This window comes from Poromitra crassiceps (assembly GCF_964638095.1).
Source record: "Poromitra crassiceps genome assembly, chromosome: 3".
Lineage (NCBI taxonomy): Eukaryota > Metazoa > Chordata > Actinopteri > Beryciformes > Melamphaidae > Poromitra > Poromitra crassiceps.
In genome coordinates, this window is record NC_139625.1 from 49672938 (window position 1) to 49692280 (window position 19343).

Here is a 19343-nt window from a genome sequence, read left to right on the forward strand (position 1 = left end):
AATTTTCACTTCGCTGCTTGAAGTACCTCGTACCTCAATCTGTCTTGTAAAACAGTTTAATTTGTCCATGAATCTCTCCACAATGCATTTATAATGCACATTCTAATGTGTTGTTTTATAAACACATTCTATTTTTTCTCACGTATCTGTGGACAACTACCCAAGCACCATAGTCAACCATCAACATAAACAAGGGACAAAGTAAGGATCAAAGACCAAACAACAAGGTCAACATCATGACATCAGTCACGAATGTGCTTCATGTCATCAGTTCCAAGTCTCAAGTCAAAACCTCAAGTCTCAAGTCAAGCCTCAATTTTCAATATGCACAACAAGTCAAATCATAATAATATTTGGTCCTAATTGTTGGTTCTAAAATGATGACTTAAAATTATATATAGCCTACATCCTCTCATTTATTCTGTGGTTGTAGTTGGCAATACAGAAATGTTAGCTTGTTTAACCATCCTCATGAGAATTGTGATGACCCTGATTGCACTTAGTGAAGGAACTCAAGGGATGCCTCTGTTAAGCTAAACATCCTGTCGCCTTGTTTTAGCACAATCTGTTGTGTGTGAAAAACCAGGAAATGCACTTTGCCATCCATATTTGTGAGATGAGAAAGAAGGTTGACTTCCTGAACCCTGAATACTCTAAAGGATAGAAGCATGCTAGTGTGGGCAAGCCAACGTTGCTCATTGTGTCTTCTGCTTGATTTCAAAGAAGGTGCACTTTATTGGGACTTGTCAGTTTAATCATGACAATATAGCTATACTCTTTCAAAAATGAAGAAGTGGAGACAAAGTCGCCACCAGTGTTCGTGAGTAACGCATTACTAACGTGTTACTGTAGCCTCATTTTATTACTTTCCCCAGTAACGAGTAGTCTAAAGGGATTACAATTTCCAAAACAGTAATTGTATTACAGTTATTAATCAAGTAACTTCAAGTTACTGCATTTCTTTCTCCAGCGCTGGCCAAGTGTTTGTTGTTGTTGTGTTTGTTGAGATAAGTCATATGTGAGACTACTGCGTTGCAGTTATTGTTCCCAATAAAATTGATTCAGTTCTAAAAGGAGCTTGCTCTACAGCTTGTACGTCACTTTTTCGGAAGGGGGGTAGCAAAAGTAACATGTAATATAATGAGTATTGTGACTAATTACTTAAAGTTTTGATACCAAGTAATAAGTAAAGTAATTGTATTACTTTTTAAAAGAGTAATAAGTAATAACTTATTACACTTCCTGAGTTACTTGTCCAACACTGGTCGCCACATGCAGAGGACAGAATCTTCTGGAAGGTTACTCAATTATCTTCTGGTACTTTTTAGAAGCACAGACTATAGTCCTACAGTTAAATAAGCATTCACAGAGTTGGGTGACATCCATATTGTTGTTGATAAAAGAATCTCAACAGAAAATTCACCTTTGAGGCTTTCATCAAGGTCTATTGTATCTGAGGATAGTAGACTATTCACTGTAACACTTTTTTCAAAGCAGGAGAAAATGAATCAAACACCCAGGGAGATTTTATACAGTGTGTTAGGTCTGCATTGATGAGGATCCTGCATGTAGGCTATCTTGACACAGAGGGATGTTTTATATGGCTGCAACATAAGGCTGTGCACAAGCTGTATGAGAGCCAGTGAAATACAAAGAAACTTCTCACACAACATACTGTCACTATGACAAAACCGGCAGAATCATTTAGCCCGATCTCTCGCCATTCCACACAGCAGAGAAATCCAATAGCATTTAAGTCTTATGCAACCAGGCCATGGATTCACTCTGCATGCAAGGCTTTAACACTCTGCAAATAAGAGTCATGGTTCATGGGTTGGCTGACAACTTTTTATTTAATTTTATTTTTGGGATTAACTACTTACATCCAACAACTGGACTCAGGCATGATAACTGCATGCGTGTTACCGTGTGTGTGTGTGTGTGTGTGTGTGGTGTGTGTGTGCGTGTGTGTGTGTGTGTGTGTGCGTGCGTGCGTGTGTGTGATGGGCCAGAAAACTGACATCCAGGCCATTCTATGCTAGACCCCAATATAAATACTGGTTTATTGGTGAATCATCATGGCTTAATCTTTTTATTTAATCCGCCATATCAAAGCTAGCCTTCAGTATAAATCAGATTATTATTGTTGTTGCATTGTTGTTAACGAAATCTTACATTTCTCATAAAATTGCAAATTTTTATTTTTTAATATAGCGGTTAGGCTCATTCCCAGTGCCGCAGCAGCCATGCTTATGAGTAGGCCAATATGACTATAGATGAATGAACTGGAATACAAATGCAACCTTAGCTACATAAATCATGAAGGGGGATCTGATGTAATTCCACGTGCTGCACCAGTCCGGGTGTGTGCATTTACAGCATGTCCCACAGTGTCACATAAAGACATCTAAAGGCGTCTAGGAGCCAGTCGACCAAAGCATTTTCATGAAAGAAAACAACCGAAATTATTAATGGTTGCGTCTCTGTGACAGACTAGTCCTTCCTGCAGATTATTTTCTATATTTTGCGTGCTATCACACAGACGCTTCCCTCTTCTATGTATCAATGCGTGATTGAAGGGAAACTTCTTTTGGGAAGTGCGGGGACTACTTTAAGTCAACTTTGGAAGAGAACATTCCGATTTTGCGCCATATGGTTTCGGTGGAACTTATAGTAATACGATATGCTCTACTCTTCGAGAGAATATGACAAATGGTATGCCTGTAGAGCTCGTTTTTTATCGTAATCGCATTATGTTTTTGCTACGTCGCGGAAGGATCTAATTTTCTCAAGCGAGGGTCGACACATCCGCCCAGTTTTCCGATGTTTCATTCCCCCCGAGTTGAAAATGGAGTTCGATTAAAGCAGATGTCCACCAACTTCTCAAGGAAAATTCAAGTCGATATATTTTTACTTTGCGTGTCAATATCAACATCGAAAACAACTGCAACATTTTCTCTTGCTTCGGATGCCTTTACTGCAAATGACTGGGACACGTTGACGGAGCAACGCTGCACAGCGCTTTTCAAGTGTTGTCCTGGAGCTGAAGTTGGCGAATGGATGCTACAGCCAGCCACAAATAACCTGCCCTGTCTGTACAACAATCTGTACATGTGTTAAGGATATATACCTATTTTTGAGTATCCGGGAGCTGTGTTTGTCGAAGAGGATGACGCCTATGTGCGATTTGTTGTGGTCGGATTTTACTTCCAGGGAAGATAAAATGAATCAACGATTGTCATTCCTCCTCGCGATTTAACGCTAGTTCCAGCCAGCAAAGCTAGCGTCAGGCTAGCTCTCTTGGTTTTCACAGGAACGCTTGACGTTAGTTAGGCATGCTCCGTTGTACACCCTTTACTTATTATCCGAAATAGGGTGATTTTCACATGTGAAAGAAAATGGTGATATTTGTGGTATTTTATCCCGCCGTGACTGCGTCGTCGATGCTATTGCTAGGATTTGGATCCCCGTGAGAAAAAAATGAGTGAAGATTCAACAAATCCAAACAACGAGTGAGTACTTTTGCTACATTTGGTTACATTTTCTCCATTGTTGAAGCATAAAACTGCCATGATATAGAGATATCTCAAGATTTTATACGCTTTGGCTGGTCGATCAACTATGCATCACTGTCCCGGTAAATGACATTTGTCGTCTGGTCATCAGCTTACTTTACAAACAATAATGATTGTACATGTGGCCTTATCTTTTTGTTTGGGTAGTTTTGAAGGCTACTATAAAAGCCCTATATGGATTATTTGATGTGATTAAGAAGAATTGGTGTCTGTCAAGCAATGGCATGACGTTAGGCCCATTCTAAAAAAAATGCATCCCATTCTTTAAGTTATCAGTTTGCTGTTAATTTAAATTGGATGGGTGCTGTAGGAATTCACAATAGTCCTCATTCAAATGAGTAATCTTGATTGCCCACATATAAATGCTTTTATCCGAAAATGACATTCACAGCATAGGCTATGTATTATTGCTGTAACGTATAGATTGGCCGTTATAAGGCTGCTATAACGTTATGAGATCACTATGTAGACAGCAATAACTAATATTCCAGTATATAGGCCTATACAATTTCATATGCATTATCTGGTCAGTACATAATTACCAGATAGCGTTGTTTTTGACAGTCTAACGGTAGACATTATAGCTGTTTTTTCCGCCATGATTTTGTTCTGAATAACATAATCGATACATTTTTTGAAATCATGTCGGTAACGTTATACATCTTCGGTGAAATGCTCGTCGAACTGATTGCTGCAATGTCAGCCTTCAAAAGCTGAAGATGCCATTTTTTCTCAATCACACTCATTTGCATATCACAATCTCCATTCATAAAAACATGTTAAAAAAGGGAGACGTTCGCATCCGAAAACCCCAGAACCCACATACGGTAACTGCAATTGTAATCTCCTCGGTAAGGTGTTTTTGTAAGCGTTGCGCCCATTTTAAGTCTCGATTTCGTATTGTTTTAATGGGCTGATCCCTTGTGTGCGCTTGTTGACAGTCAGTGAGAAATATCTGCTTCGGGAGGTGCTGCGGTCACATGATCCCCTCCATTCATAAAGTACCTGCCTGCCCATTCACAGCACTGTACACTGTTTCGCATTGCACCGACGATCACACAATGATCACATTTCCTGTATTTTACTGTTAAACCTATTGCATATAAAAAGACACGTGCCTGTCAATAGTCTACTTGAAATAAGTGCCGTGTATGTTTATATTCATTCGATGTTTCCTCACTCTCTCAAAGTTTTTTTGTAATAATGTAGGCTATTTTGCATAGAGGAAGTCATGCCTTTTTGAACCGTTCACATTGTCACGGTCTAATGTTCGACTCCATGGTTTTCCTAATTTCATTTATCTGGCGCTTATGAGGCTGATTGATTTAATGCATGGGGCTTTGTCCTTGAACTAGCTAGATGTCAGTTGTTATATAACATATGCCAGAGGTTTACATACTCTTTTATATATGTCAGTTGTTATATAACATATGCCAGAGGTTTCCATACTCTTTATGTCAGTTGTTATATAACATAATAATGCCAGAGTTTTCCATACTCTTTTATATTGGGGGGCTGGGGGCCTAAATAGATATAGGCCTACATTATACCAGAACCCCATTTGATGAGATTTTGTCCTTAGGAGCCCCATCAGAGCAGACTTTTCTAATTAGTTACAATTGAGTGTAGAAGTGTAGTCTCTAGTGTAACATTGCTGTTTGATGCCAGTGGGCAGATTAGAATAGTCATATGAATACATGTTCTCATCGCGCTAAGCTGTTGGGAGTGATATAATACTGAAATAAAAAATAAATAAAATCCTGATTTTGCTGAGACCCCCTGGAACCCTAGACCCCTTGAAGCCCCCGGACCGCACTTTAGGAACCACTGTCATGGGGTACAGATCAGTGGTGTGTGCAGCCTAGCTATATGGTGGGTTTATTCCAGACTCAACAATGGCAGCAGGCAGCTAAGATGGCTAAAGACATCCAAACATTGTCGTTGCTATGATTCCACCACCTATCTGGTTATTGTATGATTCATAGACATAGACTGAACAGAAATACCAAGCATTGCCTGAGCCATTTGTTTTTGCTGAAGCCACTCTCCTTAATATGCTCTTCCTGGGGACAAAGAATTCAGATATTCTTCTGCTCTCTGAGAGGGTTTCATTGGACTTTTTCTTAGTGGAGAGTGTCAGCAATTGTGGCCAACATGTTTTTCACCATTACGTATCCCGTATATATAGTAACATAATGAGCTGTTCAAGTTTCCTGTCATACACTAATCTTTAAAGATTGATCTCTTGACTTTCACTTTAGTTTTTATAGCACAGTCTATTTTGTTTTTGTTTTGCTGTAACGACTAGACATCTCATATTTGAAAGCTATTTGCTAAACCATGAGCATTCTCATCGCTTTCTGTTTAATTGACGAAAATTGTTTGCATACGCCCTGATAATGTTTTAACTTTTCACTTCTGTGTACAAGTGTAATGAGGGGAAAAATTAATTTGGCTCTTTTGTCGCCTGCAGTGCATTGTAAACATTTCATTTGAAAATCTCCACTAGATGTGTTGTGAGATAGCGTAGTCCTAAAGTGGCTTAGCTTGATTGATAGGTGGTAAGCCAAGCTGGTGTACACACAGCACACCCTTTTCTGAGAACATACTGTATAACTTGGCCTATGTTTACAAGGTTGTAATGAATAGAGACGCATAGAGCCTTGTCAAATTTTGGTTTGTGTCCGCTCTGGGGTGTGTGTTGGTGTGAATATGATGTAAGACTAATGCTAGTTTTGCAGACAAGAACTATGATCATGCAGGAAAGACGTGGGAGTGTGAGATTTGAGGGTTTGCACAAGAAGTAGCTTCTCTGCTGAACATGAATTTTATTTCAAATATTTATCTCAATGAATGCAGTAGTCTGTAAGTGTGTAAGTGTCCTACTGTTAGTCTTCCTACTTGTAATTAACCTTTATTTAGGTGTACTACTTGTAATTAACCTTTATTTAGGTGTACTGCCTTTGTATAGTGAATGTGAAAAGTGTTTTTCTTTCCATATTACGTGTCGTGTTGTGTTGTGTTGTGATGACAATCAACATATCAAATGTATTGTTTCGAGTTTATAATTCCAAAAACACGATCCTTATTACAAAGAAACTAGAAATCAAACAGGTAGTCTTTGCGGGTTTAGTCAAGATGAGCCTTCAGAATGACTTTGCTAAAATTCATAGAGGCCTTATACACTGTTATTGATGGTCAGTTTGCTTGTATAGTCCATTTAACATGCATAGGCCCAGGCCTCCTTGTTTTAGATTCCTGCAGTACTCTAGTATTGTTGCCAGTCAGGTGATCATCAGTGATTCCCCCCCTCTCTGTGTCCTCTTCCTATCTGTGTGATTGATTTGACAGCTCAGTGTTTTATCTGCCAATGTGGGTGTCATGATCTTATCACCTGAGGGCTGTTTTGCTCTCCTCATTCCTGCCGGCCAGCTTCCCAAACACATTCCTCCCAAACAGCCCTCATCATGTCCTGAGACAACAAAGGCAGACAGCCCCCATGAAACAGACCTCATCATGTCCTGAGACGACAAAGGCAGACAGCCCCCATGAAACAGACCTCATCATGTCCTGAAACAACAAAGGCAGACAGCCCCCATGAAACAGACTCCATCATGTCCTGAAACAACAAAGGCAGACAGCCCCCATGAAACAGACCTCATCATGTCCTGAAACAACAAAGGCAGACAGCCTCCATGAAACAGACCCCATCATGTCCTGAAACAACAAAGGCAGACAGCCCCCATGAAACAGACCTCATCATGTCCTGAAACAACAAAGGCAGACAGCCCCCATGAAACAGACCCCATCATGTCCTGAAACAACAAAGGCAGACAGCCCCCATGAAACAGACCTCATCATGTCCTGAGACGACAAAGGCAGACAGCCCCCATGAAACAGACCTCATCATGTCCTGAAACAACAAAGGCAGACAGCCCCCATGAAACAGACCCCATCATGTCCTGAAACAACAAAGGCAGACAGCCCCCATGAAACAGACCCCATCATGTCCTGAAACAACAAAGGCAGACAGCCCCCATGAAACAGACCCCATCATGTCCTGAAACAACAAAGGCAGACAGCCCCCATGAAACAGCCCTCATCATGTCCTGAAACAACAAAGGCAGACAGCCCCCATGAAACAGACCCCATCATGTCCTGAAACAACAAAGGCAGACAGCCCCCATGAAACAGACCTCATCATGTCCTGAAACAACAAAGGCAGACAGCCCCCATGAAACAGACCCCATCATGTCCTGAAACAACAAAGGCAGACAGCCCCCATGAAACAGACCCCATCATGTCCTGAAACAACAAAGGCAGACAGCCCCCATGAAACAGACCCCATCATGTCCTGAAACAACAAAGGCAGACAGCCCCCATGAAACAGACCTCATCATGTCCTGAAACAACAAAGGCAGACAGCCCCCATGAAACAGACTCCATCATGTCCTGAAACAACAAAGGCAGACAGCCCCCATGAAACAGACCTCATCATGTCCTGAAACAACAAAGGCAGACAGCCTCCATGAAACAGACCCCATCATGTCCTGAAACAACAAAGGCAGACAGCCCCCATGAAACAGACCTCATCATGTCCTGAAACAACAAAGGCAGACAGCCCCCATGAAACAGACCCCATCATGTCCTGAAACAACAAAGGCAGACAGCCCCCATGAAACAGACCCCATCATGTCCTGAAACAACAAAGGCAGACAGCCCCCATGAAACAGACCTCATCATGTCCTGAAACAACAAAGGCAGACAGCCCCCATGAAACAGACCCCATCATGTCCTGAAACAACAAAGGCAGACAGCCCCCATGAAACAGACCTCATCATGTCCTGAAACAACAAAGGCAGACAGCCCCCATGAAACAGACCCCATCATGTCCTGAAACAACAAAGGCAGACAGCCCCCATGAAACAGACCTCATCATGTCCTGAAACAACAAAGGCAGACAGCCCCCATGAAACAGACCCCATCATGTCCTGAAACAACAAAGGCAGACAGCCCCCATGAAACAGACCCCATCATGTCCTGAAACAACAAAGGCAGACAGCCCCCATGAAACAGACCCCATCATGTCCTGAAACAACAAAGGCAGACAGCCCCCATGAAACAGACCTCATCATGTCCTGAAACAACAAAGGCAGACAGCCCCCATGAAACAGACTCCATCATGTCCTGAAACAACAAAGGCAGACAGCCCCCATGAAACAGACCTCATCATGTCCTGAAACAACAAAGGCAGACAGCCTCCATGAAACAGACCCCATCATGTCCTGAAACAACAAAGGCAGACGACTACTTCAGCTGTTAAGGCTAGTGCTTTACAGCTGGGCTAATTGCCTATATCCTGCAGCCCTTATGTTAGAAAATCATTTCCTGGACCTTTTTATAGATAGTATTATTTGGGGGTGATTGCCAGTTGTTGAATATGACCTCCATGAACACTTAGCTTTACTAGCTTGTACAGTCTAGGGCTAGGCTATTGGCATATGTTACCTTTGACAAATAACACATCTTTGGTTTTGCTTCTGTATTCGTTTGCGGAAGTTATTGCTTGTGACCACAGTGGCCTACACAGACTGTATTGGAATTTCTTATTTAACAAATATGCTTAAGGAAACTTGTAACAACATTTGACTTGGGCTAAGACTTGTCGGTTATACTTACTACTGGTTGTGAGACATGTTGTGTTCACATTTGATGAGGCGTTGTTGGGCTCCTATCATATCTGTCTTCTCTTACTGGAGTCGTTCAGATTTCTCTCTTCCATGTGCTGTAGGTGATCTGCATAATTGTAGAAGTGACTTTGTGTACAAACGCTCTGTTTATGATCTCGTGTCTGTTCCTTCTGTTGGAGACTGTTGTATGTATTTGCATGATTAATGACAACGATCCCCTATAAAACTAAAGGACTTGGACAGTCTGTAACTGAGACAAGCCAACAAACTCAACAGGCCTTGTATGAATGTGGTGGACTGTTCCATTCCCATGGCCAGATTTGGGCCTGGATTCTGTGTATTTTAAACCCGAGCCACTTCCCTCTTATAATTTTCATTTCCTCTTCAAGTATTTTAGGAGCAGACATAAACTGGTGTAAATGTCAGCAGTGTATTTAGAGCATATTTCAAACCATTTATCTTATTTCTAAGACAATCACGTCCTAGTGTAGGCCTATTCTGCCTTTGGGCTTTGTATGTAGGCTATTGGGCCTAGGCTAAAAACCTTCCCAAGTTTTTTTTGTCTTTGTCTATCTCAACAGCAGATAGCATGGGCATGTCTCTTTTCTTCCTGGAGGAGGGCCTCTGATGTTCACAGACCATATCTCAATGCCTTTAAGAAGTGCTTTTAGCACTAAGTGTCTGAATTGTGGATATTGTTTTCAGTTGTGCTGCCTGCATGCGGGAGCATGAAGGCCGGGCCTTGTTGTGCTGCCTGCATGCGGGAGCCTTGCTGTGAGCGCTTTGCTGCAGCTGGGCTGAGAGACGCTTCTTTCCTGCGAGGCCACAGACATAAAAGGGCACAGATGTAAATCCTAAACCGTGTGTCTTTGATTGAGTTTCCAAACGCTTTGAAAACAGGAAGGGCTTTCTGTGTGTGCGTCTGTGCACCGCACACTCATGTGTTGATTTCTCTGGGAACATTTGGCATGTGTCTCTGTGAAAGATACGCCCCGGGCCCCGGCCCTGGCCCTGGCCCCGGCCCGGAGCCTAGATGAGTAAATTTATGCAAACATAACTTTGTCTTATCAAATAAACAATTTTATAAGTCACGTTTTCAACTAGGAAAGACGAAGAATCTCTTAGGCCCATATGACAAAGGATGCTTATCTGCTCAGTACATTTTTTGATCAGAATTTGTTCTGCCCAGTTGCCATTTTTAGAACGTAGACCAGGCTTTTATTGGTTAGGAAATGCTTTGTTGATTCTTCCAAATTCTAGAGTGGGCAGAGGTTACATGGACAAGGAAGGAAGCCTACCGTACTTGAATGTGAACATGAGTGATTTTCAAGATGGACGAGTGTAGTTGGCTGGTTTCTGATGTTTGTCTTTTTTTTTCTTTCTTTCTTTTTACAGCTCACCAGAGTGCGGTGATGATGATGATGTTACTGTTTTGCCACTTGCGATGATGATGGCCTTTTTTTCAACAACAGGGCATGCTGTGATAGTTTACAACTTGTTTCATAGCTGTTTCTCTTAACAGCCATGGACCATCATCATGGTTTGGTGGTTTCTCCTTCCCAGCTTGCTCCTGAGATGTTTTGATGGTTCCTCCCACAGCTAGACAGCCGCCTCTTCCCCTCAGTCCCCCCCCCTTCAGTCTCAGAGTCTCTGCAGTAACTATGACGATTAGAAGCCCGGGTCCCTGGGGACTACTTTCACATCAAAGCAGACCCGAGACGCCGCAGCAGTCCAAATTTGTGGTTCCTCTTTTTTCTGTAATGGCAAGCGCAAGGTTTTAATTTTCCAAATGCTTGCGGTTCAAATTAAGATCATCTCAATATGTGGCTTTGATTGATGTTTGGGAATAGTTTTTTGGCGTTTGATACACATATGGGATTCTTTTGATTTATTATAGTGCCACGGCGCAGCGGCACCCAGAACATTGTTGTTGGGGTTGCAGGGCCCAATCCAGTAATGGAGGGGTTGGTTAGCATCGGCGCAAGGCAGAAAATCAATGTTAGAAAAACGTTGTCTGAGTGAGCAGTTTGACATTCATGATCCTGGTTTAGGTCTATCTTTGATTTGGGCTATGGGATAATTTGGCCTACTAAACTGCTGTCTGCGTTGGATGCTACCAGAAGGGACTGTGATCAGTTAATTTGCCTCCATGCTAGGTCATATTTCTGTAAACTTGAAGTGTAGATTTGCTGTGCAGTGCAGCGGCAGAGCAGGCCTGTTCATTTTTTTTTCTGAGTCTGTTGGTAGCTGAGCTGAATGTTCTTGTGAGGGAGATGACTCACCACCAGCCTGAGGTGTTGAGAGGAGATAGGGCAAATTTCTCTTTCACTTCTCTTTCTATAGCCAACATATATTGCTTTTCACTGTAGCTAATATAGCAGGCTAGTGCCGCTGTCTGTCTGTCTGTCTGTCTGTTGGTGTTTCTGTAGGCATTTCCCCATCATTAGTGCTGTTTTATTAATGGCTAACAGACAGCCCCTTCAAAAGTGTCTTGTTGTGGCCTTCTGTCATAATTTGCACTGCATCCATGTTAGGTCATGTTGGCTGTTTGTTTTGGGATGTCTGTGGCCTTGAGTTTGCCACCGGTTATTGAGGGGATGTGAACCGTGGCTAATTGGCTAGCTAGTTTGCACCGTTCAGATTAGATGCACTGCTGGAATCGACGGTTGAGTCCCAGATTGCATGCTATGTATTTCCTCAATGAGGCGCAGTCACAATTGTAGCGAACCCTTTGACTTGCATTTTAGCTCCAAGTTACCATTTGTTAACTTACATTTTTTTAGAGAACACTAGAAATATTATGGTATTTTAATCAGTTTTTGGTCGCATTCAAATGGATGGACACGTTCTTCTTACGCGATTATATCATGACAGCCTTGGATTGCTGCAGAGGTCTAAATTGTATTTTTAGATTAGCCTCGAGCTGTGAAGCAGATTTAAAGACAATATATTTGATCTTTGATAACAGCTGTGGAGCCGGTGTGGAAGGTACCCAGACATTTTAGTAAGCATAGAGAATGAGTCACAACCGGCCGGAGTAGCAGTTTCTCCCCCTTCCGTCTTCCACCCCCCTATTTCCTAGCGGTTGCTCCCCTTTCGGAGGATAATCTATAGAATCCGATTGGGATAAGTAGCTTGTGTTTATTTTCCCAATGATTTTTTAATGACACCCCCCCCCACCCGCCCCCCCCCGTCAAGTCCTAGAAGCCAAAGTGGTCTAGCGGAGCCTGACCGAGCTTGACAGCCTTCCTCCGGTTTTGATACAGGGGAGAGATGGGGAGGAAAGGGGGGGGGGGGGTGCTAGAAAAGAGGGGGAGACTTTTCTCTCCTTTTCTGATGCTAATGACAGGAGGGATGCTTTTGCAGCCTTTAGCTTGCAGAGTGTGTCTCCCCTGCAGCATGCTCCACTGCCTGGACATTGTGGGAGCACAAAACTCCCGGCCCGGGATCCAATAACGTGAAATTTCAGCAGAGAAGCGGCCATTGTGTAGAGAGAGGCGGCCGGGGAGGGGAGGGGTTGGATAGAAGGGGGAGACGGAGAGAGGAGGGAAGGGAGGGCGATTTGGCGAACACCCAGGGCTCAGGCCACATCCTTTCTCTCTGCTCTCCCCCTGCACTCCTCTTCCTTCTCCACCTCCCCCTCTTCTCCCCCCTCTGTCTTTCTCTCACTCCCCCCTCTCCCCTCCCCTCCCCTCTCCTCTGGGGGTGGGAAGCCCAGGGCTGAGGCAGGAGCAGAGCATGATGGCATGCTGGAACCCAGTGAGCCATGGGCCCGAGCAGCAGACAAACGGCCACTTTGTCAGCTTAGGAAATGGTTGTCCCAGGATCCCCCTTCTCCACCACACACTGGAGCAGCCTGGCTCACACGTGCTTCCCCCATCACACCCCCTCTTCTCTTCTCTTCTCTTCTCTTCTCTTCTCTTCTCTTCTCTTCTCTTCTCTTCTCTTCTCTTCTCTTCTCTTCTCTTCTCTTCTCTTCTCTCTTCTCTTCTCTTCTCTTCTCTCGTCTCCTCTCCTCTCCTCTTGTCTCCTCTCCTCTCCTCTCTGCTTTTCTCTCCTCTCCTCTCCTCTCTTCTTGTCTTCTCTCCTCTCCTCTCCTCTTGTCTCTCCTCTCCTCTTGTCTCCTCTCCTCTCTGCTTTTCTCTCCTCTTCGCTCTCCTGTTCTCTTGTCTCCTCTCCTCTTGTCTCATCTTCTCTCCTCTTCTCTTGTCTCCTCTTCTCTTCCACTCTCTCTCACCCTCTTGTACACCATCCACTGCATTGTTGTGTGTGTCCTGTCCAAGGCCTATGATGTCTTTCCAGTTTTCAGTGTATTCACCTTCAACATTAGTTGATATCATTATAAGAGAAGTAGAGGCAGGATTATAATTTTTATTCGTGTCAAGTAGAGCTGCAATAATTACTCAATTAATCAATTAATCGATGGTCAGAAAATTAATTGCAAACAGTTTTTGTAATCGATTAATCCTTTTTGACTAATTTTGAAGGAAAAACAATACTAAAATTATCTTGTTCCAGCTTCTTAGATGTGATTATTTTCAGGTTTCTTTAGTCTTCTATATGATAGTAAACTGATTGGGTTGTCGAGTGTTGGTCAAGACAAACGAAGACATTTGAGGACGTCAACTTGGGCTTTGGGGGAAAAGTGATCGACATTTTTCACCATTTTGTGACATTTTATAGACCAAACGTTTGATCAATTAGTCGAGAAAATAAATCAACAGATTGATGGATACTGAAAATAATCGTTAGTTGCAGCCCTAATGTCAAGCTGATCTGTTTCTAGGTGTTTCTGCTTTCATCTTCTATGTATGATGCTGGAGTGGTGGGACATTATTGTTCATTCTCTTAGGGATTTTGCAAAATATGATGTATTTAGTTGCCATTGTGTTGATGCCAAAAACAGCATATAGGGTAAGCCTGTGCACATCCTTTTTGTGAATAGAAAGAGACACCATGTCACCGTGGTCCACACCCTCCTCCCACCCCTCCCTCTGTTTCCCTCTCCTGCTTTTGGTCGGAAATGAAGTCAGTCATCCAGCAGAATAACTTGGAATAATTTGGAATGGGGGCTCCTTTCTCTCTCTCTCCCTCCCTCTGTCTCCCTCCCCCCTCCCCTCTCTCCTGCTTGCGGGCCCAGGCCAGCTGATCTGCTTCCGCTCTCAATTGTGTGTCCAGTGGACTGTGTGCTCCCAGCAAGGGGCGCGGAGGCCAGCCTTTGTCTCCATCCCGCTCTGGACTGTGTGTGTGTGTGCGTGTGCGTGTGCGCGTGCGCGTGCGTGTGTATGTGTGTGTGTGTGTGTGTGTGTGTTTGCGTGCGTGTGTGTGTGTGTTTGCGTGCGTGTGTGTGCGCGCGCGTGTGTGCATGTGTGTGTGTGTGTGTGTGTTCAGCAGGTCGAGCTCAAATATCTTTTTGGCACAGTGTTTTTACCCTAAGAAAGGAAACATCTGAATAAAAAGGAGAGGAAGAGAAGCAGATCGACTCTTTTGTGTCCCTGCCCTGTTGGTTTTGTTGAAAGGATCTGCTACACTCAGCCTAGTTATTGTTGTTGATAGTTAGTTGTTAGTTGATTGTCTGTAGTTTCATGAAGTAGTTTTTTCCTTTTGCGGGCCCATGCTTTGTTCATGCTTTGCTGTTGCCATTTCTTTAACTCTTAAGAAAGGCTTATTTTAGCTTGCACAAATGCACGTAATTCACTTACACTTCCGTTCGCGGGCTCAGCCCCCCTCCCTGTGATTGTCATGGTTGCTGCCATGTGTGTGATGGTAGGTCTGTAGGGTCAGGCTCTGCTGCCATGTGTGTGATGGTAGGTCTGTAGGGTCAGGCCCTGGTCATTGTGCCCTGGTCATGGCTGAGCGACACTACCGCCTGCCTTCTGTTAGCCCCAGGGACCCCTGGCTGACTGACAGCCCCTCCTGCACCCACCATCCGCATCCTTTATTGGGGCCGTAGAGGGGTGCAACAGCCGCAGTGTTTCCCTCTTTTACTGCCCGCTACTGCCCAAAAATGCTGTTTTTTTTAACAAGTCTACGTTCTACTTCTGTTGCTCGCTGTGTTTGAAGGTGTAAGCAGGAAGGGTGCCCGGAGGTCGCTAGGGGGAAGTTAGTCATGGTTGTTGTTTCTGTCATTCTCCCAGGACCACTTGCCCTTGTCTAAGCCCGGGGGGCAGCATGTGAGAGAGCAAACTGTCCAAAAGTATGAGCTAATAAATGTAAGCATCATAAAACTGCCTGTGACCTAGCCTAGCCTTGCAGCAGTCAGTTTGGCCTACTTGCATCAGTCAACACTGTAGGTCAGCATAATGGCTCATTTATACTCCATTTTCATACGTAAATAGCTGCATCCGTTTCAAACGTTATTATCGTCACTGCCCACATACTTACATGCGTCTTTCACATTTGTATCATGTTAAGCAATACATTCACCAGTGGGCAGTAGAGAGTCAAATGCATGAGTGTGTGTGTGGTTTTGCTCCGTTTCATGCGTATCCGTAAGCTTTCAGATGACGGACAGAAAACGCACGTAATGAACGCAGAGTACAGACAGAAGGCTCTGTCCGTCTCCTTCTCCGTCTTTAACGTAGAGTATAATTGGGTGTTAAGCCTACATCGCAGTGGTGATCAGCCTGTGTTTGCTCTTGTGCACAATGCTAATTTTGTAATATAGGCAGGCAATATCAGAACAGCTCTGAGGCATGACAGATTAAACTCAGAAGAAAGTCTTGCTTCTATGGAAGAAAATATGGTATTAATACTACGCATTGTAAGTGCTTATTTTTTTGATAAACCACGCTCATTCAGTGATGTTACAGACCAGAACAAATCACAAGAAACTATTTGGCATTAATGTCCTTGGAATTCTGGTTATATGAAATTGTTTTTGTTTTGAAATCAGAATTACCAGTGGCTGTTTTATGCAAAGAACGACTTGCTTTTGTGTGCATCCTGAGCAAAGCTGGCTATGAATATGCTATAGCCAGTATGGCATAGCATCATCTTTCAGGCGGACAGCAGCATGCACACAGCTCAACCAAATTTAATATCATGGAAGGATTTCATCGCCATTCAATCTGACCAAAGGACTCTTTGGATGCATTGATTTGTGAGGAGTTATGAGAAAGTCAAGATCTATTTATTTTTGGGATTAATGATGCCGTTCATGACAGCTCCAATTATGATCTGAGGGAAACAATGAATATGTATAAAATATGAAACTAGGTTAAGACAGTCATGCTGTAAATTTGTTGTTTCACAGCCGTCTACTACTGTGAACCTTCTGAATCTGAATGTAGCATACCAGTATGCTTCTGCCATGCTATAAGACAAGAATCTGCACGTGACGTGACGTGAGACCAAAACTGCTCTTGAGATAGTTTCAAGGTTCCAATCTTTCTACAAGTACAGAAACAGTTAAGAATATAACGATTTCTACAAGTACAGAAACAGTTAACAGTATAACAATATAACGATCATTGGCAGCTTATTCCTCAGCATTTAGTGCCTTCTAGCAGCTGTAGTATAACCATAAGCAACTGTAGCAAGCCACCTCAGATTTGCTAGGTTAGCATGTTACTAGCTTAGCCACCGGCCAACTAGCAGAGAAAACAATTATGAACTTATAGTGTTCCAGTATCTCAAAACAAAACAAAACAAAACAAAACAAAACACAATAGCCTATTAAAACTTTTGCACAATGTTTGCAGAGGCACTATGACCATGGAATTTGATTGGTTGCCGGTGAACAATTTGCATAGCATTTGATAGGTCTTCATTCCAGATAGGAGGCTATGAACAAATGGGAAGAGTCAACTATCTAAAGAGTTGGTTTAAATAGGTTTAATCTAGTCTTGGTAGGTACTAGGGATGGGCATTTTAAGCAATTTAAATACTCGAGTACTCTCCTTCTATTATGAACGAGTGCTCGAGCACTCGCGCAGGAGGGGGGGTCTGTGTGATTGATTACTATGGTAATGACTGAGCAGGGGTAATCAGCTGTGTGTGGGGCTGTTCACACATTACGTTTGCATTTTTGCATGGAAAAAGCGCTACCTGGAGCATTTTTTGTCAGGAGAGGAACTGAGTGATATTGGGTGATGCTAAAGCTAACATCTAAAGCCTACCTCAGAGAGTAGTCTATCTCCGATGGTTGGATGGATGGCATTAGCGCTTTGGAGCAGACACGTTGTGAAACAAGCGAAGGCATTTCCATGTCCATTGTCCAGCAATGTCAGGTTATTGTCCAGTATCATCCATTTTACTTTATGATCACTGTTACATTAACGTAAATCCACGGATTACAAGGTCCGGTGTTCTGCCAAAAAGTGAAAACTGACCAGTGTGATTAACGTTACAGCTGCAGCTGAATAGTGATCACCATGAAGCGATTGTCTCCCAAAAAGTGATTCTTTCTCCACATTTCTTGTGACTAACGTTATGGGAAACGACAGTGTAGTCAGTAAACTAGTGCAATGTTTTGAATGAGTTTTATCGGGCGTGCGCTATGTAGAAGCGTGCGTCTCATTCGGGAGAATATTTCCAGCCACAATTTTTGGGATGAGCTGGAAAACTTCCGGTTAAAACTTTCAAAATAATGTTACTTAAACAAAAGTAAATAGCTTATTGATGCACGTTGGAAGAGAAAAAGTATTTCAACGAATGAAGCAGCAAACCTTGTATCAAAATACTCGTTGTGTTATATGGCGTGAAACTGTGGCTGTAACGCATTACTCAAAATAAATAAGGTTACGTTACAATAAGCGTTTTATTTTGAAAGCAACAAAGCGGATGACGTACTTGTACATTCTGGCTGACTTGACGCCCGTGCAGTTCATGCTGCCAGATCCACATGACGATGCGTGTGTAGTAGATCTTAGACCATTTTTAAAGGGGTGGGGAGTGGGGCGAGTACCCGAACAGTAGAAACGTTACTCGAATACTGACGTTATGAACGAGTGCTCGAGTACCCGAGTACTCGCGCCCATCCCTAGTAGGTACAGTATGTGAGGATAAGTGGCCATGATGCCGAATGTATCATTAGTAATTTATAATCTGTTTCCACTGCACTTATCGCATTTTCTTTTTATCGATACATCAACTTTTCCACCTCCCTCAAGCGTGAAAACCTTTTTGCTATATCTGGAGTACATCCATCCCCAGCCCCCCCCCCCCCCCCCCTTAACTCATTCACCGCCAATGACGTCTTTGACGTGTTATCAGAAATAGCCCTCCCCGCCAATGACGTGTTTGACGTGTTTTTGTTTTTATTACTGCAGGGCGTAGTTTAAACACTTCCCCAGCCTGTCACATGGTATCAGGTCCCTATCATCTAAGACAACACGTGAACAAACACATACCGCAACTGTTGTTTTGAAATTGAGCAGGAGGAAAAGCAGAAAACTGGTAACGCTTCCTTGTGCAGACAGGAGAAACGCCATTGAAACGCGCCTCGGCGCGCTGCACGAGCTGGAGTCGCCTTCCTCTGTGCCAGCCGGGAGAAAGTAATCAAGAGATGTGTTTGATCATCGGAGGAATGAGGAAATGATCGATCAGTTTGCGAGGGCGGTGAGGACGTGTTGAATAGCCGAGGGGAAAACGGGAACGATCAGATAGCAGGGGATATGACAGGGAGACATGGACGAGGAAGGGTGCAAAATAAACACACAACAGCAAGGCACAAGGCAGAAGCGGGAGTCAGAGCAGCCCGCTGTCCTTTCTCAAGAGCTATTCAGTTGGTTCATGTAATCGCTGGGCTGCGTGCCCTCCAGTGTTGCTCCTGGCCAATCCCAGCGCCACAGGGCGTGGTTATTGCTTATCATATGTGGGGTTAGAAATCTAAAAGGGGGATCGTGTGTGTGTGTGTGTGTGTGTGTGTGTGTGTGTGTGTGTCTGTCTGTCTGTCTGTCTGTCTGTCTGTCGGTGTGTCTGTCTGTCTGTCTGTCTGTCTGTCTGTCTGTCTGTCTGCACACTCACTCACACCGAGTAAACTGTATTGTTGAATGTAAAAAAAAAAGCACTTCATGTGTATATATATATATATATATATATTTTTTTTTGTCATTTGTGTCCTAACGAATAATAT

The 19343-nt window shown here is 43.3% G+C and overlaps 1 protein-coding gene across 1 annotated transcript in view; it reads left to right on the forward strand.

Moving 5' to 3' along the window:
* Positions 1 to 3384: 3384 nt before the first annotated feature.
* The window catches only part of spred1 (sprouty related EVH1 domain containing 1), a 65907-nt gene continuing 49948 nt past the window's right edge, over positions 3385 to 19343 (forward strand). Inside the window, exon 1 of the mRNA XM_083632656.1 lies at positions 3385 to 3512. Coding sequence (XP_083488782.1) covers positions 3481 to 3512 — 32 coding nt within the window. The 5' untranslated portion in view covers positions 3385 to 3480. The remainder of the gene's footprint in view (positions 3513 to 19343) is intronic.